Genomic DNA, 20,724 nt, shown 5'->3' with positions numbered 1-20,724 from the left:
GCACTGTCAGAGTGGGGGGGGAACAGTGCTGGAGGGGCGCCGCACTGTCAGGGGGAACAGTGCTGGAGGGGCGCTGCACTGTCAGAGTGGGGGGGGAATGGTGCTGGAGGGGCGCCGCACTGTCAGAGTGGGGGGGGAATGGTGCTGGAGGGGCACCGCACTGTCAGAGTGGGGGGGGAACAGTGCTGGAGGGGCGCCGCACTGTCAGAGTGGGGGGGGAACAGTGCTGGAGGGGCACCGCACTGTCAGAGTGGGGGGGGAACAGTGCTGGAGGGGCGCCGCACTGTCAGAGTGGGGGGGGAATGGTGCTGGAGGGGCGCCGCACTGTCAGAGTGGGGGGGGGAACAGTGCTGGAGGGGCACCGCACTGTCAGAGTGGGGGGGGAATGGTGCTGGAGGGGCGCCGCACTGTCAGAGTGGGGGGGGGAACAGTGCTGGAGGGGCGCCGCACTGTCAGGGGGAACAGTGCAGAAGCATTGCATTGTCAGAGTAGCAATACCAGCAGAGAGCTTGCATGATCTGAGCGGGGGTAACTGAGGGACTGTTGCAGTGTTGGGGGTGCTGTCTTTGAGAAGACCCATTTCTGCATCGTCTCAAAAAAGCAAAATACTGCAAATCTGAAAACTGGGTCCCAAAGAAGTCAGATTGGACTTGAAACGTTAACTCTACTGCTCTCTCCACAGATGCTGACAGATCTGCTGCGTGTTTACATCAGGTTGCCCTGAAAACTGCCTTCATAACAATCACAGCAGCTCAAAGTAATTCATTGTGAGTCACTTTAAGATGCTTCTGAGAATGCAATAAAGCTCTAAATAACTTGTGTTCTTTCTTAAGGTGCTAATTACGTGTGTAATAATTTAGGTGCTGACTGATCCAAGATCCATTTCAGGCTCAGTCTCTCCCCCTGTGAAAAGGGATCTGTGAACAATGTGGTTGACTCTCAAGCGCCCTCTGAAATGGCCAAACAAGCCATTCTGTTGTATCAAACCGCTACAAAGTCTCAAAAAAAGGAATGAAACCGGACAGACCACCCATCATCGACCTAGGCACCAGAAACGACAGTGGCAAACTCCCCTTTACCAACATCTGGGGGCTAGTGCCAAAATTGGGAGAGCTGTCTCACAGACTAGTCAAGCAACAGCCTGACATAGTCACCCTCACGGAATCATATCTTACAGAAAATGTCCCAGACTCCACCATCACCGTCCCTGGGTATGTCCTGACCCACTGGCAGGACAGACCCCAGCAGAGGTGACAGCACAGTGGTATACAGTCAGGAGGGAGTTGCCCTGGGAGAGCTCAACTTCGGCTCCGGACCCCATGAAGTCTCATGACATCAGCTCATACTTGGGCAAGGAAACCTCCTGCTGGTTACCACATACCGCCCTCCCTTAGCTGATGAATCAGTGCCCCCCCATGTTGAACATCACTTGGAGGAAGCACTGAGGGTGGCAAGGGTGCAGAATGTACTCTGGGTGGGGGACTTCAATGTTCATCACCAAGAGTGGTTCAGTGGCACCACTACTGACCAGGCTGGCCGAGTCCTAAACGACAAAGTTGCTAGACTGGGTCTGCGGCAGGTGGTGAGGGAACCAACAAGAGGGAAAAACATACTTGACCTCACCCTCACCAACCTGCCTGTCGCAGATGCATCTATCCATGATAGTATCGGTAGGACTGACCACCACACAGTCATTGTGGAGATGAAGTCCCGTCTTCACATTGAGGATACCCTCCATCGTGTTGTGTGGCACTACCACCGTGAAAGATGGGACAGGTTTCAAACAGATCTAGCAACTCAAAACTGGGCATCCATGAGACTGTGGGCCATCAGCAGCAGCAGAATTGTACTCAAACACAATCTGTAACCTCATGGCCCAGCGCATCCCCCACTCTACCATAACCATCAAGCCAGGGGATCAACCCTGGTTTAATGAAGAGTGCAGGAGGGCATGCCAGGAGCAGCACCAGGCATACCTAAAAATCAGGTGTTAATCTGGTGAAGCTATAACACAGGACTACTTGTGTGCCAAACAGCATAAGCAGCAAGTGATAGACAGAGCTAAGTGATCCCACAACCGATGGATCAGATCTAAGCTCTGCAGTCCTGTCACATCCAGTCGTGAATGGTGGTGACAATTAAACAACTCACTGGAGGAGGAGGCTCCACAAATATCCCCATCCTCAATGATGGAGGAGCCCAGCACATCTGTGCAAAAGATAAGGCTGAACATTTGCTACAATCTTCAGCCAGAAGTGCCTAGTGGATGATCCATCTCAGCCTCCTCTGGAGGTCCCCAGCATCATAGAAGCCAGTCTTCAGCCAATTCAATTCACTCCACGTGATATCAAGAAACGGCTGAAGGCACTGGATACTGCAAAGGCTATGGGCCCTCACAATATTCCGGCAATAGTACTGAAGACTTGCGCTCCAAAACTTGCTGTGCCCCTAGCCAAGCTGGTCCACTACAGCTACAACACTGGCATCTACCTAACTATGTGGAAAATTGCCCAGGTATGTCCTGTACTCAAAAAGCAGGTCAAATCCATCCCAGCCAATTACCGCCCCATCAGTCTACTCTCCATCATCAGTAAAGTAATGGAAGGGGTCATCAACAGTACGGTCAAGTGGCACTTGCTTAGCAATAACCTGCTCACTGATGCCCAGTTTGGGTTCCGCCAGGGCCACTCAGCTCCTGATCTCATCACACCCTGGTTCAAACATGGACAGAAGTGCTGAACTTTCAAGGTAAGGTGAGAGTGACTGTCCTTGACATCATGGCAGCATTTGACCGAGTGTGGCATCAAGGAGCCCCAGCAAAACTGGAGTCAATGGGAATCAGGGGGAAAACTCTCCACTGGTTTGAATCATACCTAGCACCAAGGAAGATGGTTGTGGTTGTTGGAGGTCAGTCATCTCAGCTCCAGGACATCACTACAGGAGTTCCTCAGGGTAGTGTCCTCGGCCCAACCATCTTCAGCTGCTTCATCAATGACCTTCCTTCCATCATAAGGTCAGAAGTGGGGATGTTCGCTGATGATTGCACAATGTTCAGCACCATTCGTGACTCCTCAGATGCTGAAGCAGTTCATGTCCAAATGCAGCAAGATCTGAGCAATATCCAGGCTTGCGCTGACAAGTGGCAAGTAACATTTGTGCCACACAAGTGTCAGGCAATGACCATTTCCAACAAGAGAGAATCTAACCATCGCCCCATGACATTCAATGGCATTACCATCACTGAAGCCCCCACTATCAACATCCTGGGGGTTACCATTAACCAGAAACTGAACTGGACTAGCCATATAAATACTGTGGCTACAACAGCAGGTCAGAGACTAGGAATCCTGCAATGAGTCCTGACTCCCCAAAGCCTGTCCATCATCTATAAGGCACAAGTCAGGAGTGTGATGGAATATTCCCCACTTGCCTGGATGAGTGCAGCTCCAACAACACTCAAGAAACTTCACTTCATCCAGGACAAAGCAGCCCACTTGATTGGCATCACATCTACAAACATTCACTCCCTCCACCACCGACACACAGTAGCAGTAGTGTGTACCATCTACAAGATGCACTGCAAGAATTCACCAAGGTTCCTTCGACAGCACCTTCCAAACCCACGACCGCTACCATCGAGAAGGACAAGGGCAGCAGATAGATGGGAACACCACCACCTGGAAGTTCCCCTCCAAGTCACTCACCATCCTGACTTTGAAATATATCACCGTACCTTCACTGTCGCTGGGTCAAAATCCTGGAACTTCCTAACAGCACTGTGGGTGTACCTACACCACATGGATTGCCATGGTCCAAGAAGGCAGCTCACCACCACCTTCTCAAAGGCAAATAGGGATGGGCAATAAATGCTGGCCTAGCCAACGACACCCACATCCCATTGAAGAATAAAAAAAATTTGTGCCTATTGTTGTGTTGTAGTTTTGTTATTGATGAGACAGGTGACAACGCCGGATTGAGATGGAGACTGAGCGAATTAGGTTCACGTGCTAAGTTCTGGTAAGTCATTTTCAGGTTTTAACTATAGATTAAGAATCAAGATCTGACACAGTACTAACCTTTAAGTAAGTTAGGTTAGCTTGTCAAACAGAGAACTGCTTGGAGTGGCAGTTATCTGTCAATCACCTGAAAGTAGTTGGTTCAAGTGGTAATTACTCTAGCAGGAAACCAAACTAGCTAGTGACTCACCAGAGGGTCTGTGAAAGACACAGGGTTTTCAAATCACAGATCGGGAAGCGATGTGCAAAGAGATAGGAGACAACCCTGGAGTGAGATGGAGATTGAGTGAGACATGAATTAAGTTGACGTGGGAATTCAGTGCACGGGGGAAAGAGTTGTAATATACATAGGAATTATTCTAAGTTAATTAAGTAAGTAAATTAACTGAATAACATAAGTAATAATGGCAGGACAGGTGTTATGTTGCAGCTGTGGAATATGGAATGATCTCTAGATTATTACCTGTGCAATGTGCAAATTGGCATAGGGCAAATGTGATTAGAGAAATGAATTCGTGGCTCAGAGACAAGTGAATGAGAAGTGGGTTTTGGTTCGTGGGGCACTGGCATCAGTCGTGGGGAGAGTGCAGGTTGTACCATTGGGATAGTCCAAATCTGAACCAGCCTGGGACGTGTGTTCTTGTGAGTTACACATCAACCACATTGCTGTGGGCCTGCAGTCACACGTAGGCCAGATCAGGTAAGGAAGGCAGATTTATTTCCCTAAATGACATTAGTGAACCAGATGGGTTTTTACAACAATCGACAACGGTTTCATGGTCATCATCAGACTTTTAATTCCAGATTTTTATTGAATTCAAATTCCACCATCTGCCGTGGTGGGATTCGAACCCAGGTCCCCAGAGCATTACCCTGGATCTCTGGATTACTAGGGCAGTGACAATACCACTATGGCATCACCTTTCCATTACGGTGGTGACTGCAGGATGCCAAGCATTGGGTCCTGAATATTGAGGAGTATATGATATTCAAGAAGAAGAGGAAGCTAGGTAAAGGTGAAGGGGTAGCACTGTTGATTAAGGATGGCATTGATGTAATAGTTAGAGATGACCTTGGTTCAGCAGATCAGGATGTAGAATTGGTTTGGGTGGAGATGAGGAATAGTAGGGGAAAGAAGTCACTAGTGGGGGTGGTCTAAAGACCCCCTAACAGTAACCACAATGTAGGACAAAGTGTACAAAAAGAAATATTGGGTGCTTGTGATAAAAGAACAGCAATAATCATGGGTGATTTTCTACATATAAACTGGAAAAATCAGATTGGCAGTAATAGCCTGTATGAAGAGTTCATAGAATGCTTTCAAGATAGTTTCTTAGAGCAACACATTCTGGAACCAACCAGAGAGTAGGTTATATTAGACTTGGTATTGTATAATGCAGATTAAGAATGACCTCAGAGTAAAGGCACCGCTAGGTAGCAGTGAGCACAATATGATTGAATTTTACAACCAGTTTGAAAGGGAGAAGAGTGGGTCTAAGACTAGTATCTTAAACTTAAATAAGGACAACTATGCGGGCATGAAAGCTGAGCTAGCTGGAATGAACTGGGATACTAGGTAAGGGGATATTTCAGAATGCTCAGACTAAGTATATTCCTACGAGAAATAAAAATTCCAAAGGGAGGACCCACCATCCATGGTTAACTAAGGAAGTTAAGGAATACATCAAACTTAAGGAAAAAGCACACAACTGCGCAAAGATGAGTAGCAGGTCAGATGATTGGTCAGAATATAAAGAATAGCAGAGAATGACTAAAGGGTTAATCAGGAAAAAGATATTAGAGTATGAGAGCTAGCTAGAAATGGATAAATGGACAGCAAGAGTTTCTACAGGTATTTAAAAAGGAAAGGAGGAAGTAAAGTGTGTAAGGCCCTCCAGAGAGTGGGGAGTTAATAGTAGATAATAAGGAAATTGCGGATGAAGTGAATAAATATTTTGCTTCTATCTTCACCATAGCGGATACAAAAAACATTCCAGTAATAGCTGTAAATCAGGCAGTGGGAGGGACAGGGGAACTTGGTGAAATTACAATCACTAGGGAAGCTGTACTGAGCAAACTGATGGAGTTGTAGGCTGACAAGGCTCTGGGTCCTGATTGACTTCATCCTCGGATCTTAAAAGAGGTGGCTAATGAGGTAGTGGATGCACTGGTATTAATTTTCCAAAATTCCCTAGATTCTGGAAAGGTTCCATCAGGCCGGAAAGTAACAAATATAACCCCTCTATTCAAGAAGAAAGAAAGGCAGAAAACAGGAAACTATAGGCCAGTTAGCTTGATGTCTGTCATGGGGAAGGTGTTAGAATCGATCATTAAGGTGCTTAATGCTGGGCACTTAGAAAAACTCAAGGTAATTGGGAAGAATCAGCATGGTTTTGTGAAAGGGAAATCATGTTGGACCAATTTATTGGAGTTTTTTGAAGGAATTACATGCACTGCGGGTAAAGAGGAGCCTATAGATGTGCTGTACATGGATTTCCAGAAGGTGTGTGATAAAGCACCACATTAAAGGTTATTGCTGAAAATAAAAGCTCCTGGTGTAGGGGGTGATATATTAACATGGATAGAAGATTGGCTGGCTGGCAGAAAGCAGAGTATGCGTAAGTGGGTCTTTTTCTGATTGGCAGGATGTGGAGTCCCACAGGGATCTGTGCTGGGGCCTCAACTTTTTACAATTTATAACAATGACTTAGATGAGGGAAGTAAAGGTATGACACAAGATGACACAAAGGTAGGTAGGAAAGTATGTTGTGAAGAGGTCACAAGGAGGTGCAGACAGCTATAGACAGGTTGAGTGAGTGGGCAAAAATCTGGGAGATGGAGTATATTGTAGGAAAATGTTAAGTTGTTCACTTTGGCAGGAACAATAAAAAAGCAGAGTACTGTTAGGAACTAGAGATAGCTTAAGTGAATTATGTTGGTATTTGTAGGTGTTAGGAATGAGTTTTAGCTTTAAAGTTTAAGTTTGATTTGTATTTCTGTATCTGTGCATTAAGAAAGGTCAAATTGAATTTTAGTTTCACTTTAAAAGGTGCCTTTATTTCTAATGAGCTTTTTTAGGACTGTTGCAACCAAGGTAAACAAACAAAAGTAGAAGAATGGGGCTGTTGCTTAGTAACAGGGGTCCAGAGAGGCAGGTACCTCCCACAGACACACATAGAAAAGCTAAAAACAGCAGCTTGATTTTGGAAGCTGTTTGAGTTCAGCTAGTTTTGAAGGCAGCTGCCAGGACAGACTGGAGCAAAGGGGAAAGATAGCCAGTCCCAAGCTAAAGAAAAGACCCCGACTTCCAGGAGTGGAACAGGGGAAAGTCCTAAGCAGACCTTCTAGTCAAAGGAAGGACAGGTACCTGGAAAAGGTCTTGTTAAGAGTGAGGGGCAGAGAAAGGCTTCAAGTTTAAAGAGATAAAGGCAAGAAGATCCAAAGAAACAACTGAAGGTCTGTAACTCTTTCCTATGAACATGTAAAGCACTGGTACTGTTGATGGCTAAGTCAGTGAGGTAGAGTGCGTAGAAGACAGCTTGAATGGTGAGCCAGGGGAGAGGAACATCGGAAAGAGAGTTCAAAACCCTGGAGGTGAATCCTTGCAGAAGGCATCTGAGAGAAAGCATTGGTTTGGAAGATTCCAAGGTGAGTTCGTGGAGAGTGGAGTTTGGAAACCCCTGTGTGAAAGACAGGGTTCAGTGAGATTGTTTGGCTCGTGGTATGACAAGTGTCTGGGCGGAGTTGAGGAGAGATCCATAGCATCTGGTTAAGGTGGCATCTGTCACTTGGTTTCAGAGCGTGATGTGTCTGACCACAGGGTGTCTATTGGTACATGGACAGTGTACTTACTGTGGACATTAGAATATAAGATAGCTTTTGTATAACTTGAGTTATCCTTACAAAAATCTATATATATCTATAAAGGTATAGCTGTGGGTTAAGGAGTATTGTAATATAGTTCATTGTTTTTTGTTGAATAAACGTTTTATTCTTTTATTAAAAGTTCATCAGCTGATTTCTGTGTCTCTGTTCAATAGCTGCTCTCCATGTATCTAAATAAACAAATAAAAGTTAGGATCTATCAAGCTGGATTCCACTCTGGGATCAGACTTGTCCAGGGGTAACCTCAGCTGGGATCGTTATAGTATTACTTAAACTGAGAATGGCTGTAGAATTCCAAGATGCAGAGGGATCTAGGTGTTCTAGTGCATGAGTCACAAAAAGTTAGTATGCAGGTAGAGCAAGTAATTAAGGAGGCTAATTGAATCTATTCTTATTACAAGAGGAACTTAACATAAAAGTAAACTTTTAAAAGTAAACGTTATGCTTCAGTTATATAGGGCATTGGTGAAACTGCATCTCTAATATGGTGTGCAGTTTTGGACTCCTTTCTTAAGGAAGGATGTAAACAGATTGGAGGTGGTTCAGAGGAGGTTTACTAGATTGATACCTGGAATGAACAGGTTGTCTTTTGAGGAAGGGTTACACAGACTAGGCTTGTTTCCACTGGAGTTTAGAAGAGTGATTCAAGTATACAAGACCCTGAACAATATTGACAAGGTGAATGTGGAAAGGATGTTTCCCCTGGTAGGTGAGTCCAGAACTAGGGGGCACTGTTTTAAAATTAGGGACAGAGATGAGGAGAAATTTTTTCTCAGAGGATTGTGCAACTTTGGAATTCTCTGCCTCAGGGAGCGGTGGAGTCAATGAATATTTTTAAGGCAGAGGTAGATTGATTCCATTGTCTGACAAAAATCTAAGGTTATCAGGGTTAGAGGAAATGTTGAATTTGAAACACAGACAGATCAACCATGATCTTATTGAATGACAGTGCAGGCTCGAAGGGCCGAATGGCCTACTTCTGCTCCTATTTTGTATGTTCTTATATTGTGTTTTTGCTGTGTCATTGCTACACAGAGACTTGGTCAGGCCCCATCTGGAGAACTGCGTTTGCTGCACCTCAGGCAGGATATAGTGACCTTGGAAGAGGTGCAACGCAGATTCACCAGAATGATACTGGGGGTAAAAGGATTAAATTGAAGCCAGGTTTCATAAATTTGGCAAGGATTTTAAGATTGGAAGTAATCTGATCAAGATGTTGAAAATGATTGAAGGGTTTATTTGATAGTTTCTCTCTCTCTACCCTATTTCCTCTTTTGGAGGAAACCAGAACAAGGGGGTCAACCTTAAAATTAGGGTCAGGCCTGTCAGGGGTGGAGACAAGAAGCACTTCTTCACACAAAGGGTAGTGGAAACCTGGTACTCTCAACTCTAAAAGGCTGAGGTTTGGGATCACTTGGAGCTTTCAACACAAGAAATCAGAGTGGGCCATACAGCCCATGGAGCCTGCTCCACCATTCAATACAATCATGGCGGATCTTGGGCTTCAACTCCACTTTCCCACCTGCTCCTCAAATCTTTTGAATGCTTGAGACAAGAGAAATCTGGCTATCCAAACCTTAAATGTACCCAACAATGCATCCTCAATCCTCTGGGGTACAGAATCCAAAGGTTCACAACCCTTTGAGTGAAGTAATCTCTCCTCATCTCTGTCCGTGTCCCTCTCACAGAATCTCACAGTGCAGAGGAGGCCCTTCGGCCCATCGAGTCTGCACCGACACGTGAGAAACACCTGACCTACCTACCTAACCCCATTTACCAGCACTTGGTCCATAGCCTTGAATGTTATGATGTGCCAAGTGCTCATCCAGGTACTTTTTAAAGGATGCGAAGCAACCCGCCTCCACCACCCTCCCAGGCAGCGCATTCCAGACTGTCATCACCCTCTGGGTAAAAAAGCTTTTCCTCACATCCCCCTAAACCTCCTGCCCCTCACCTTGAACTTATGTCCCCTTGTGACTGACCCTTCAACTAAGGGGAACAGCTGCTCCCTATCCACCCTGTCCATGCCCCTCATAATCTTGTACACCTCGATCAGGTCGTCCCTCAGACTTCTCTGCTCCAACTAAAACAACCCAAGTCTATCCAACCTCTCTTCATAACTTAAATGTTTCATCCCAGGCAACATCCTGGTGAATCTCCCCTGCACCCCCTCCAGTGCAATCACATCCTTCCTATAATGTGGCGACCAGAACTGCACATAGTACTCCAGCTGTGGCCTCACCAAGGTTCTATACAACTCCAACATGACCTCCCTACTTTTGTAATCTATGCCTTGATTGATAAAGGCAATTGTCCCATACGCCTTTTTCACCACCCCACTAACATGCCCCTCTGCCTTCAGAGATCTATGGACACACACGCCAAGGTCCCTTTGTTCCTCAGAACTTCTTAGTGTCATGCCGTTCATTGAATACTTACTTGTCAAATTACTCCTTCCAAAGTGTATCACCTCACACTTCTCAGGGTTAAATTCCATCTGCCACTTATCTACCCATTTGACCATCCTGTCTATATATTCCTGTAGCCCAAGACACTCAACATCACTGTTAACCACCCGGCCAATCTTTGTGTCATCTGCAAACTTACTAATCCTACCCCCCACATAGTCATCTATGTCATTTATATAGATGACAAATAATAGGGGACTGAGTACAGATCCCTGTGGTACGCCACTGACACTGGCTTCCAGTCACTAAAGCATCCTTCTGTCATCACCCTCTGTCTCCTACAACTAAGCCAATTTTGAATCCACCTTCTCAAATTACCCTGTATCCCATGTGCATTTGCCTTCTTTATAAGTCTCCCATGTGGGACCTTGTCAAAGGCTTTGCTGAAATCCATATAAACTATATCAACTGCACTACCCTCATCTACACACCTGGTTACATCCTCAAAAAATTCAATCAAATTTGTTAAGCATGACCGCCCTCTGACAAAGCCATGCTGACTATCTCTGATCAAACCTTGCCTCTCCAAGTGGAGATAGATTCTCTCCTTCAGAATTTTCTCCTATAATTTCTCTACCATTGATGCGAGACTCACTGGCCTGTAGTTCCCTGGCTTATCTCTACAACCCTTCTTAAATAGCGGAACCACATTAGCTATTCTCCAGTCCTCTGGTACCTCCCCCGTGGCCAGAGGGGATTAAAAATTTAGGTTAGAGCCCCTGCGATCTCCTCCCTTGCCTCCTTCAGCAGCCTGGGACACAAATCATCTGGACCTGGAGATTTGTCCACTTTTAAGCCTGCCAACACCTCTAATACCTTGTCACTCCCTATATCAATTTGCTTAAGAACCTCACAGTCTCTCTCCCAGAGTTCGATACCTTCATCCTCATTCTCTTGGGTGAAGGCAGATGTGAAGTATTCATTCAACACTCTAGCGATGTCCTCTGGCTCCATCCATAGATTGCCCCCATTGGTCCCTTATGGGCCCTACTCTTTCCCTGGTTATCCTCTTCCCATTGATATACTTATAGAATATCTTGGGATTTTCCCTACTTTTACCAGCCAGAGTTTTCTCATATCCCTCTTTGCTCTCCTAATTGCTTTCTTAAGCTCCACCCTGCACTGTCTGTACCCCACTAATGCCTCCACTGATTTGCTTCCCTTGTACCTGCTAAAAGCCTCTCTTTTCCTTCTCATCGTAACCTGAACATCTCTGGTCATCTCTGAGCTTGTTACTCCTTCCTATTACCCTGGAGGGAACATTTTGAGCCTGTACCCTCCCCATTTCCTTTTTGAACATCCCCCACTAGATTTCCCCACAAGTAGCTGTTCCCAGTCTACCTTGGCCAGATCCTGCCTTATTTTACTAAAGACCACTCTTCCCCCAATCCAAAACATTGTTTTGCAACTTTTCGATTTATTTGTCCATAACAAACTTAAACTGTACCATGTTGAGGTCGCTATCGCTAAAATGCTCTCCCACCACCTCAGCCACCTGTCCAGCTTCATTCCCCAGAATTAGGTCCAGCGCTGCGCCGTCCCTTGTTGGACCCTCTACATATTGACCTAAAAAGTTCTCCCCTCCTTATCTTGACCATGGCTCCATCTGCAATCACCCACTTGTAAGGCCAGCCCTGCTGCTCAGTAAACATCTTCAGATTATTTTGCATTTGTCCTGGAGACTGTGCCCCCGTGTTTTAGATTCCCCAACCAGTGAAAACAACCTCTCAAGATTGTAAACAATAGATTTTTGTTAAGGTATAGCTATCAAGGGAAATAGAATAAAGGCAGGTGAATGGAGTTAAGATACAGATCAGCCTTGATCTGACTGAATGAATGCAGGAACTAGCTCCAGGAGTTGAATACCCTCCTCCAGTTCGTTGTACATTAAAATAGCATAACTGTTGGTTCTGCCAGAAAAGTATCACAATTTGTTATTTAGGTCAATGCTACTCAAACATTTTTTGGTTCCAGGATCCCTTTCCAAGTGGATTGGTAATCATGGACCTGCCCATGTCACTTGGGCAAATGGCATCCTGGGTGAACTTGTATTCTGGTACTCTGAGTTTAAGCATGTGGTACTTAAATATTTAAAAAGACTCCCCTCTCTGAACGAGACTGAATTCACCTGGTTCTCACCGCCAGTCTCATTCTACTCAGCGATCTTCCTGCCACTGTCAGCGCTCCTCCATGTCTGCTCCCCTCCAAGATGAGGCAGTCAGCTCACTGTGCTGCAGATGTGACAGTCACACTCCACTACCTCCTCCAGTTTCGCACCAAACCCACCTCCAGTCATCGCTGATTTACTTCCTCTTGAGCATGGTACCCAAGGAAAGTACCCACCTATAAGGCCAGCTCAGTTCAATAAGCACTTTCAGATTATTTTACATTCGCTCTGGAGAATCTTTACAGACCCCCTGGGGTCTGCAGGCCTGTTTGAGAAATGCTGGTTTAGGTGACTTTGTCATTTTCCTGTTGGGAACTTTTATTTTACACACAGGTTGAACAGGTTTCAAGAACACATTCCCACTCATCTTCAACTCTAACTCGGTTTCCAAGGTAATCATAGCTACAATGACAGACACAGTAAACAGGGTCATCTGCTTTTCACAGCGAATCTGCATACAAAACCAGAATTATCATCTCTTTCCATTAAAAAAAATTAATTCATGGGATGTGGGTGTTGCTGGCTGGGCCAGCATTTATTGCCCATCCCTAATTGCCCTTGAGAAGGTGGGGGTGAGCTGCCTTCTTGAACAGCTGCAGTCCATGAAGACAGCTCACCACCACCTTCTCAAGGGCAATTAGGGATGGGCAATAAATGCTGGCCTAGTCAGCGACACCCACACCCCACCAATGAATTTAAAAAAGCATTGTAGAGCCAATATGCTACATAAAATATCAGTAAGGCCAAATGAATGTTTCAATCCTGCAACAATATGTTGCTTGTGTGGTGCAATTATCCATCAGTCAAACTTTTCCTCTCAATACTGAGTGACCAGCATTAGAACTCAAATTTCCAGCTTCAACTAGACAAGTTCAAAAGGGCAAAATCTGCATCAGCAAAACTTTCCGACTGTGTTTTCACAAGCAATGGAATTAGCCACCAACAATCACATTTATCCTCCTGTTAATCCTGCAAAACTAATGTTCCCGGAAATACCAAATGCAACACAAGAATTTTGTTTTTACCATGATTGACCTTGAAGATTGTGTTTTGCACAAGAATATTTTAATTGAACAATTGAGTTTCAAACATAAGGTTCATACAAACTACAGCAACGGTTACCAAAACCTTTCTTTCAGAGGACCCAACTACTCCAACACGCGCCTGACTGATCCCCCACATTCTACCCTCATAAATTTGAGGTAATCCAAGATTCTGCTGCCCATGTCTTAACTCGCACCAAGTCCCGTTCCCCCATCACCCCTGTGCTCACAAACCTACATTGGCTCCCAGTCAAGCAACATCTTGATTTTAGAATTCTTATCCTTATTTCCAAATCCCTCCTTGGCCTCATTCCTTCCCATCTCTGTAATTTCCTCCAGCCCCCCACACTTGGGAGATCTCTGCGCTCCTCGAATTCTGGCCTCTTGCAGCATTCTAGATCTTTATTGTTGCACCATTGGTGGCTGCGCCTTCAGTTTCCTAGGCCCTAAGCACTGGAATTCTCTCGCTAAACCACTCAGCCCCTCTACCTCGCTTTCTTCCTGTAAGACACTCCTTAAAATCAACTCTTTGATCCAGCTTTTGGTCATCTGACATAATCTCTCCTTATGTGACTCGATATTAAATTACTTCATCTTATATTACTCCTGTGAATCAAAGGGGAGATGGTGGCATAGTGGTAATATCACCGAACTGGTACTGCAAAGGCCCAGGCTAATGCTGGCATGGGTTCAAATCCCATTAGAGTAGCTGGTGAAATTTAAATTCAAATAATAAAATCTGGCATTGAAAACTAGTCTCAGTATTGGTGACCATGAAACTATTATTGATTATAGTTAAAATCCCAATGTTCACGAATGTCCTTTAGTGAAGGGAAGGAAATATGCCATCTTTACATGGTCCACAGTAATGTGACTCTTAACTGCCATCACAAATGGCCTAGCAAGCCACTCAGTTCAAGTGCAAAAGGTATGGGTAACAAATGCTGACATTGCCAGTGATGCCCACATCCCAAGAAATAATATTGAAAAAAATACCCTGGGATGTTTTCTATGTTAAAGGCACTATATGAAGGTTATCCTTGTAGTTGTTGTTGACCCACCACCACCCCCTTATAAATGTCGACAAACTCCCAAAGAACCCCTGTAAATACTGGGACCCCTGCAGACAGTGTGTGATCACATCGGATGAGTAGAGAATCATAGAAACATAGGAAATAGGAGGACTGGGTCATTCAGCCCTTCGAGCATGCTCAATCATTCAATATGATCATGGCTGGTCCTCTATCTCAACACCGTACTCCTGCTCTCTCCCCATACCCCTTGACGCCTTTAGTGTCTAGAAATCTATTTCCCCCTTAAATATTTTCAGTCACATGGCCTCCACAGGTTCACCATCCTCTGAGTGAAGAAATTTTTCCTCATTTCAATCCTAAATGGCCTACCTCGTATCCTGAGACTGTGACCCTTTGTTCTAGACCCCCCCCAGCCAGAGGTAACATCATCCCTGCATTCAATCTGTCCATCCCTGTCAGAATTTTATACATTTCAATGAGATCCCCTCTCATTCTTCTGAACTCCAGTGAATACAGGCCTAGTTGATCCAATCTCTCCTCATGCGACAATCCTGCCATCCCAGGAATCAGTCTGGTGAACCTTTGCTGCACTCCCTCAATGGCAAGTATATCCTTTCTTAGTAAGGAGACAAAAATGGCACACAATACTCCAGGCTTGGTCTCACCAAGGCCCTGTACAGATGCAGTAAGACATCCTTGCTCCTGTACTCAAATCCTCTCAGAATCAAGGCCAACATACCATTTGCCTTCCTAACTGCTTGCTGCACCTGCATGCTTGCTTTCAGTGATTGGTATACAAGGACACCCAGGTCCCTTTGTATCTGAACATTTCCCAACCTATCACCATTTAAATAAAGCTCTGACATTCTGTTTTTCCTACTGAAGTGGATAACTTCACACTTTCCCACGTTACACTGAATCTGCCAATGTAGTTGCCCATTCACTCAACTTGTCTAAATTGCCTTAAAGCCTCTTAACGTCCTCCTCACCACTCACGTTCCCATCTAGTTTTGTGTGGTCAGCAAACTTGGAAATATTGCACTTGGTTCCCTCATCCAAGTCATTGATATGTATATTATGAATAGCTGGGGCCCAAGCAGTGATCCCAGCGGTATCCCACTAGTCACCACCTGCTACTCTGAAAAAGACTAATTTATTCCTACTCTGTTTCCTGTCTGCTAATCAATACTCAATCCATGCCAATATATTACCCCAAATTCCATGTGCTTTAATTTTACACGCTAACCTCTTTTGTGGGACTTTATCAAAAGCATTCTGAAAATCCAAATACACCACATCCACTGGTTCTCCCTTATCTATTCTGCTAGTTACATCCTCAAAAAATTCCAGTAGGTTTGTCGAACATGATTTCCCTTTCATAAATCCACGCTGACTCTGCCTAAACCCACTGATACTTTGGAAAGTGTCCTGTTATCACATCATTTTCCCCACTAATTGTCTCTGTTTTCTCCCTCCTTTTGTAAATTGTGGGGTTACATTTGCCACCCTCCAATCTGCCACCCTCCAATCTAGAGAATTTTGGAAGATGATAACCAACACATCAACTATTATCATCGCCACCTTCTTTAGTACCCTGGGATGTAGATTATCAGGCCCTTGGGGTTTATCGGCTTTCAATACCAATAATTTCTTCAGCACTTTTTTTACTAATACTAATTTCCTTCAAGTCCCCTTCTCACTAAACCCTTGGTTCCCTAGCATTTCCGGAAAGTTGGGTGTCTTCTTCCGTGACGACAGAACTAAAGTAGTTGTTTAATTGCTCTGCCATTTCCTTGTTCTCTATTAAAGATTCTCCCATTTCGGACTGTAAGGGACCTACGTTTGTCTTCACTAATCTTTTTTCTTTTACATACTTATTGAAGCTTTTAGAGTCAGCTTTTATGTTTCTTGCAAATTTACACTCATACTCCATTTTTCCCCTGTTGATCAATCTCTTGGTTCTCCTTTGCTGAATTCTAAACTGCTCCCAATCCTCAGGCTTGTTACTTTTTCTAGCAACTTTAAATCACTCCACTTTAGATCTAATACTCTCCTTAATTTGATGGCCACGGTTGGGCTACTTTTCCTGTTGTGTTTTTGTGCCAGTAAGGAATGTATAACTGTTGCAATGCCTGCATTCATTCCTTAAATATTAGCCATTGCCTATCCACTGTCATGCCTTTTAATGAAGTTCCCCAATCTATCATAGCCAACTCACCCCTCACAGCTTCATAGTTTCCTTTGTTTAGATTTAGGACCCTAGTTTCAGATTAGACAACTTCACTTTCCAACCTAATGAAGAATTTTATCATGTTATGGTCACTCTCTCCTAAAGTACCCCACACAACAAGATTATTAATTAACCCCTTCTCATTGCACAATACCTAGGATAGCCTGATCCCTAGATGGTTCCTTGATGTACTGATCTAGCAAAAAACCATCTCGTACACACTCCAGGAACTCAGCTGCCACAGTATTACTGCTAATTTGATTTGCCCAGTGGATTAAAGTCACTCATGATTACTGTAGCACCCTTGTTACATGCATCTCTAATTTCCTGTTTAATACTGTCCCCTACATTACCACTACGTTTGGAGGCCTGTAGACAATTCTTACTAATGCTTCCTACCCCTTCTTGCTTCTTAGCTCCACCCAGACTGATCCTACATCTAGATTTTCTGAGCTAATTTCATCTCTCACTATTGCACTGATTTCATTCCTTTACCAACAATGCCAAGCCACTTCCTTTTCCTTTTTGCCTGTCCTTCCTAAATATTGAGTACCCTTGGATATTCAGTTCCCAGCCTTGGTCACGCTGCAGCATGTCTCCATAATCGCAATCATATCATACCCATTTACATCTATTTTCACTGTTAATTCATCTACCTTATTTCAAATGCTCCCCACATTTAGATACAGTGCCTTTAGAGTTGTCTTTTTAACTTTTTTATACCTTTTTTTGTGCTATGGCCCTATTTGCTGCCAGTCCTTGTTTCCTCTGCCTTCCACTTTTGCTTTTTACTTTCCTATCTTTCATTTCTATCTTTATTTCCCTCTTGTCTCCCCAATGAGACTCCACTGTAATGCCTTCGTGACTGACTAGCTTGATGTCACTCACTGCCAAATCCCAGACATAATTAAGTCCTTTAGGGAATTGACAGACATCAAACTGAAGCCCAAAGCAATCAACACATTCAGGAGAGGAAATAAAAACAGAAAATGTTGGAGATAATCAGTAGGTCAGGCAGCATCTGCAGAGAGGGAGACCTTTCAGTTAACGTTTCAGATTGGTGAATTTTGATTAGAAAGTTCACTCGTTCTGATCAAGGGTGATTGACCTGAAACTCTGTTCTCTCTGTACTGATGCTGCCTGACCTAATGAATATTTCCAGCATTTGCAGTTTTTATTTCAGATTTCCAACTTCTGCAGTATTTTGCTTTTGCTTCAGTAGAGGAGATAGCTTGTGAGGGAAAAAAAAAACCATTTCCTTGTGCACTTGGTTAAAAATGCTGAATATAATATAGATTACACTGGCCAATTAGCAGAATATCTGACAGCCACTACAGACATTACTTACACCTGTTCTGGCAGGTGGGATGTGGCTCGTTGTCTTTCTGAGTCCCATGGGCCCAGGTGTAAAGTTTAAATCAACGATCTGATTAATTTTCAGCTATTTGGAGTTACTGACATGAACAGATCTGTACTCTAATTTAAGATGCTTCATCTGTGAGGTACAAACCAGCACTAAGCCCTCTCCTAAATCTTCAGGCCTACAAGATTCAGCCAGGACAAAGAATGGACCGAGTTTACTAGACTTGAGGATCCAGTGGTCAAAAATATGAACAGCTTAATTCCAGTATCAAAGATGGTAGTTTTGCTTTAGTTCATTATGCAATAGTTAGTGCTTTCTAGGTGCTCATTCTATCACATTTAACACTTGTTAAGTTGCATTAGTATCTAATGGATATCAAAGATTAGACTGCAAGTTCAAGACAACATTCTTTACATAGGGGGTGGATAGAATGTGGAAATCTCAGCCACAAACCGTCAGAGTCCAGAAATAAATTCTTTTAAAGGGTAGTTACCTGAAGAAGTGGAACATTAAAGGTTATGGGGAGTGAATGAGAGAGAGAGTGGGTGGGGATATTAAAGGATCTGGTGAGTGGGGTAAGACTGGGTGGAATTGATTTAATGGCCCCAGTTCCTGTTATGGTTTTAATTTGCACAATAGGATGTTTTCAATGAACATTTCCCCCAGACTGTTGGAAATATTGAAATAATTGAATTTTGGCTTGGTTCCGCACTGGGCTGGATGGATTGGGCTGGGGGGGTTTAAACAGCGCAGGGCTCAGACTCCACTCCCTGGGGGCAGATCCCTGGGGGCAGATTCCCCCCCCACCCCCACCCCCACCGACCTGCTGGTGTTTCCTTTCCTTCTCGATGCGGTCCATTCTCTCCACCCGCAGCCGGTCCAGCTCCAGGCGGAGCTCGTCCATCTCCGGATTCATCTGGTTGCGGCTCACCAGCACCTCCAGCATCTCCAGGACCCGCACCACTTTGGGCATCAGCTTGGCGATCGCCTCGCAGCCGAATACGTCGATGATGCGCTCGAATTCCTGGCCGACCACCGCCGCGATATCATAGACATCCATCACCGACAGCTCGGTGGCCGTCTTGTCCAGCGCTGACACCGCACCTTCCATCGTCCCCCACCCACCCCGGATACCCCCCACCCACCTCTCTCTCCCTCTCCCTTTGTCTAACACCTTCTCCCTATTCCTAATTTTCCGGCATCGGAACTTTAAAGAAATTCCCTTTCTCAGCCTCTCCTCCTCTTCCTCCTCCTCCTCCTCCTCTTGTTTTTATTATTGATTTACTTTTTCAAACTCTTCTCCGCCTCGCCCAGGACTTCCCCGCAAACATCCTGCTGGAAATTCCGCTAAAGTGCAGCTAACGCCGACATTGAGAAAGGCAGATCCCCGCAGGCGGAGGGCAGACACTGCGCATGAGCCCTCCCCCCAACCGGAGCCGGGAGGGGCTGCATATTTTCCCAAGCTTCATTCCAGCAGAGAGAGAGGGAGGGAGGTGTCGCTTGGAAAAACACAGCTCAGTGCCCAGACTGCAGGAAACTCTCTGTCTGCTCCTCCCGACCGCCCCCAAAACTCCAGCAATTAAAGATTAAACACCCCCCCCCCCTCCCACCCCACCGACACTACTGCAGGGAGAAATCAAAGCTTTATTTTTTTTGTACACTTTCCTCTAGGAGTTACAAGAAAAAAGTAAGAACTGCCATTCTCAGGACATCCCAAAGCACTTCGCAGTTAATTAAGTACTTCTGAAGTGCAGTTATGGATATCACCTAATGCAGCAGCCAATTTGTGCACAGCAAACTCCCATAAACAGCAATGAAATAACGACAAAACAAAAACAGAATTACCTGGAAAAACTCAGCAGGTCTGGCAGCATCGGCGGAGAAGAAAAGAGTTGACGTTTCGAGTCCTCATGACCCTTCGACAGAAGGGTCATGAGGACTCGAAACGTCAACTCTTTTCTTCTCCGCCGAGAAGGGTCACGAGGACTCGAAACGTCAACTCTTTTCTTCTCCGCCGAGAAGGGTCATGAGGACTCGAAACGTCAACTCTTCTCCGCCGAGAAGGGTCACGAGGACTCGAAACGTCAACTCTTCTCCGCCGAGAAGGGTCACGAGGACTCGAAACGTCAACCCTTTTCTTCTCCGCCGAGAAGGGTCATGAGGACTCGAAACGTCAACTCTTTTCTTCTCCGCCGAGAAGGGTCACGAGGACTCGAAACGTCAACTCTTTTCTTCTCCGCCGAGAAGGGTCACGAGGACTCGAAACGTCAACTCTTTTCTTCTCCGCCGAGAAGGGTCATGAGGACTCGAAACGTCAACTCTTTTCTTCTCCGCCGAAGCTGCCAGACCTGCTGAGTTTTTCCAGGTAATTCTGTTTTTGTTTTGGATTTCCAGCATCAGCAGTTTTTTTGTTTTTATCTCATGAAATAATGACTTCTTATTCTGTTGAATGAGGGATAAACATTGGCCAGGGGACCTGGAGATCACTCCTACTCTGCTTTGAAATATTGCCATCATC

At 44.9% G+C, this 20,724-nt stretch overlaps 1 protein-coding gene across 2 annotated transcripts in view; it reads right to left on the bottom strand.

The window, feature by feature from the left end:
- rilpl1 (Rab interacting lysosomal protein-like 1) overlaps positions 1 to 19,317 on the bottom strand; it is a 91,757-nt gene extending 72,440 nt beyond the window's left edge. For both annotated transcript variants that reach the window (XM_041203507.1, XM_041203508.1), the window contains exon 1: positions 19,030 to 19,317. In XM_041203507.1, coding sequence (XP_041059441.1) covers positions 19,030 to 19,317 — 288 coding nt within the window. The remainder of the gene's footprint in view (positions 1 to 19,029) is intronic.
- Positions 19,318 to 20,724: the final 1,407 nt, after the last annotated feature.

The sequence above is a fragment of the Carcharodon carcharias genome, chromosome 13 (assembly GCF_017639515.1).
Source record: "Carcharodon carcharias isolate sCarCar2 chromosome 13, sCarCar2.pri, whole genome shotgun sequence".
NCBI classification, from domain to species: domain Eukaryota; kingdom Metazoa; phylum Chordata; class Chondrichthyes; order Lamniformes; family Lamnidae; genus Carcharodon; species Carcharodon carcharias.
The sequence above is the reverse complement of the archived record's forward strand: the minus strand, read 5'-3'. Positions and strand labels throughout refer to the sequence as shown.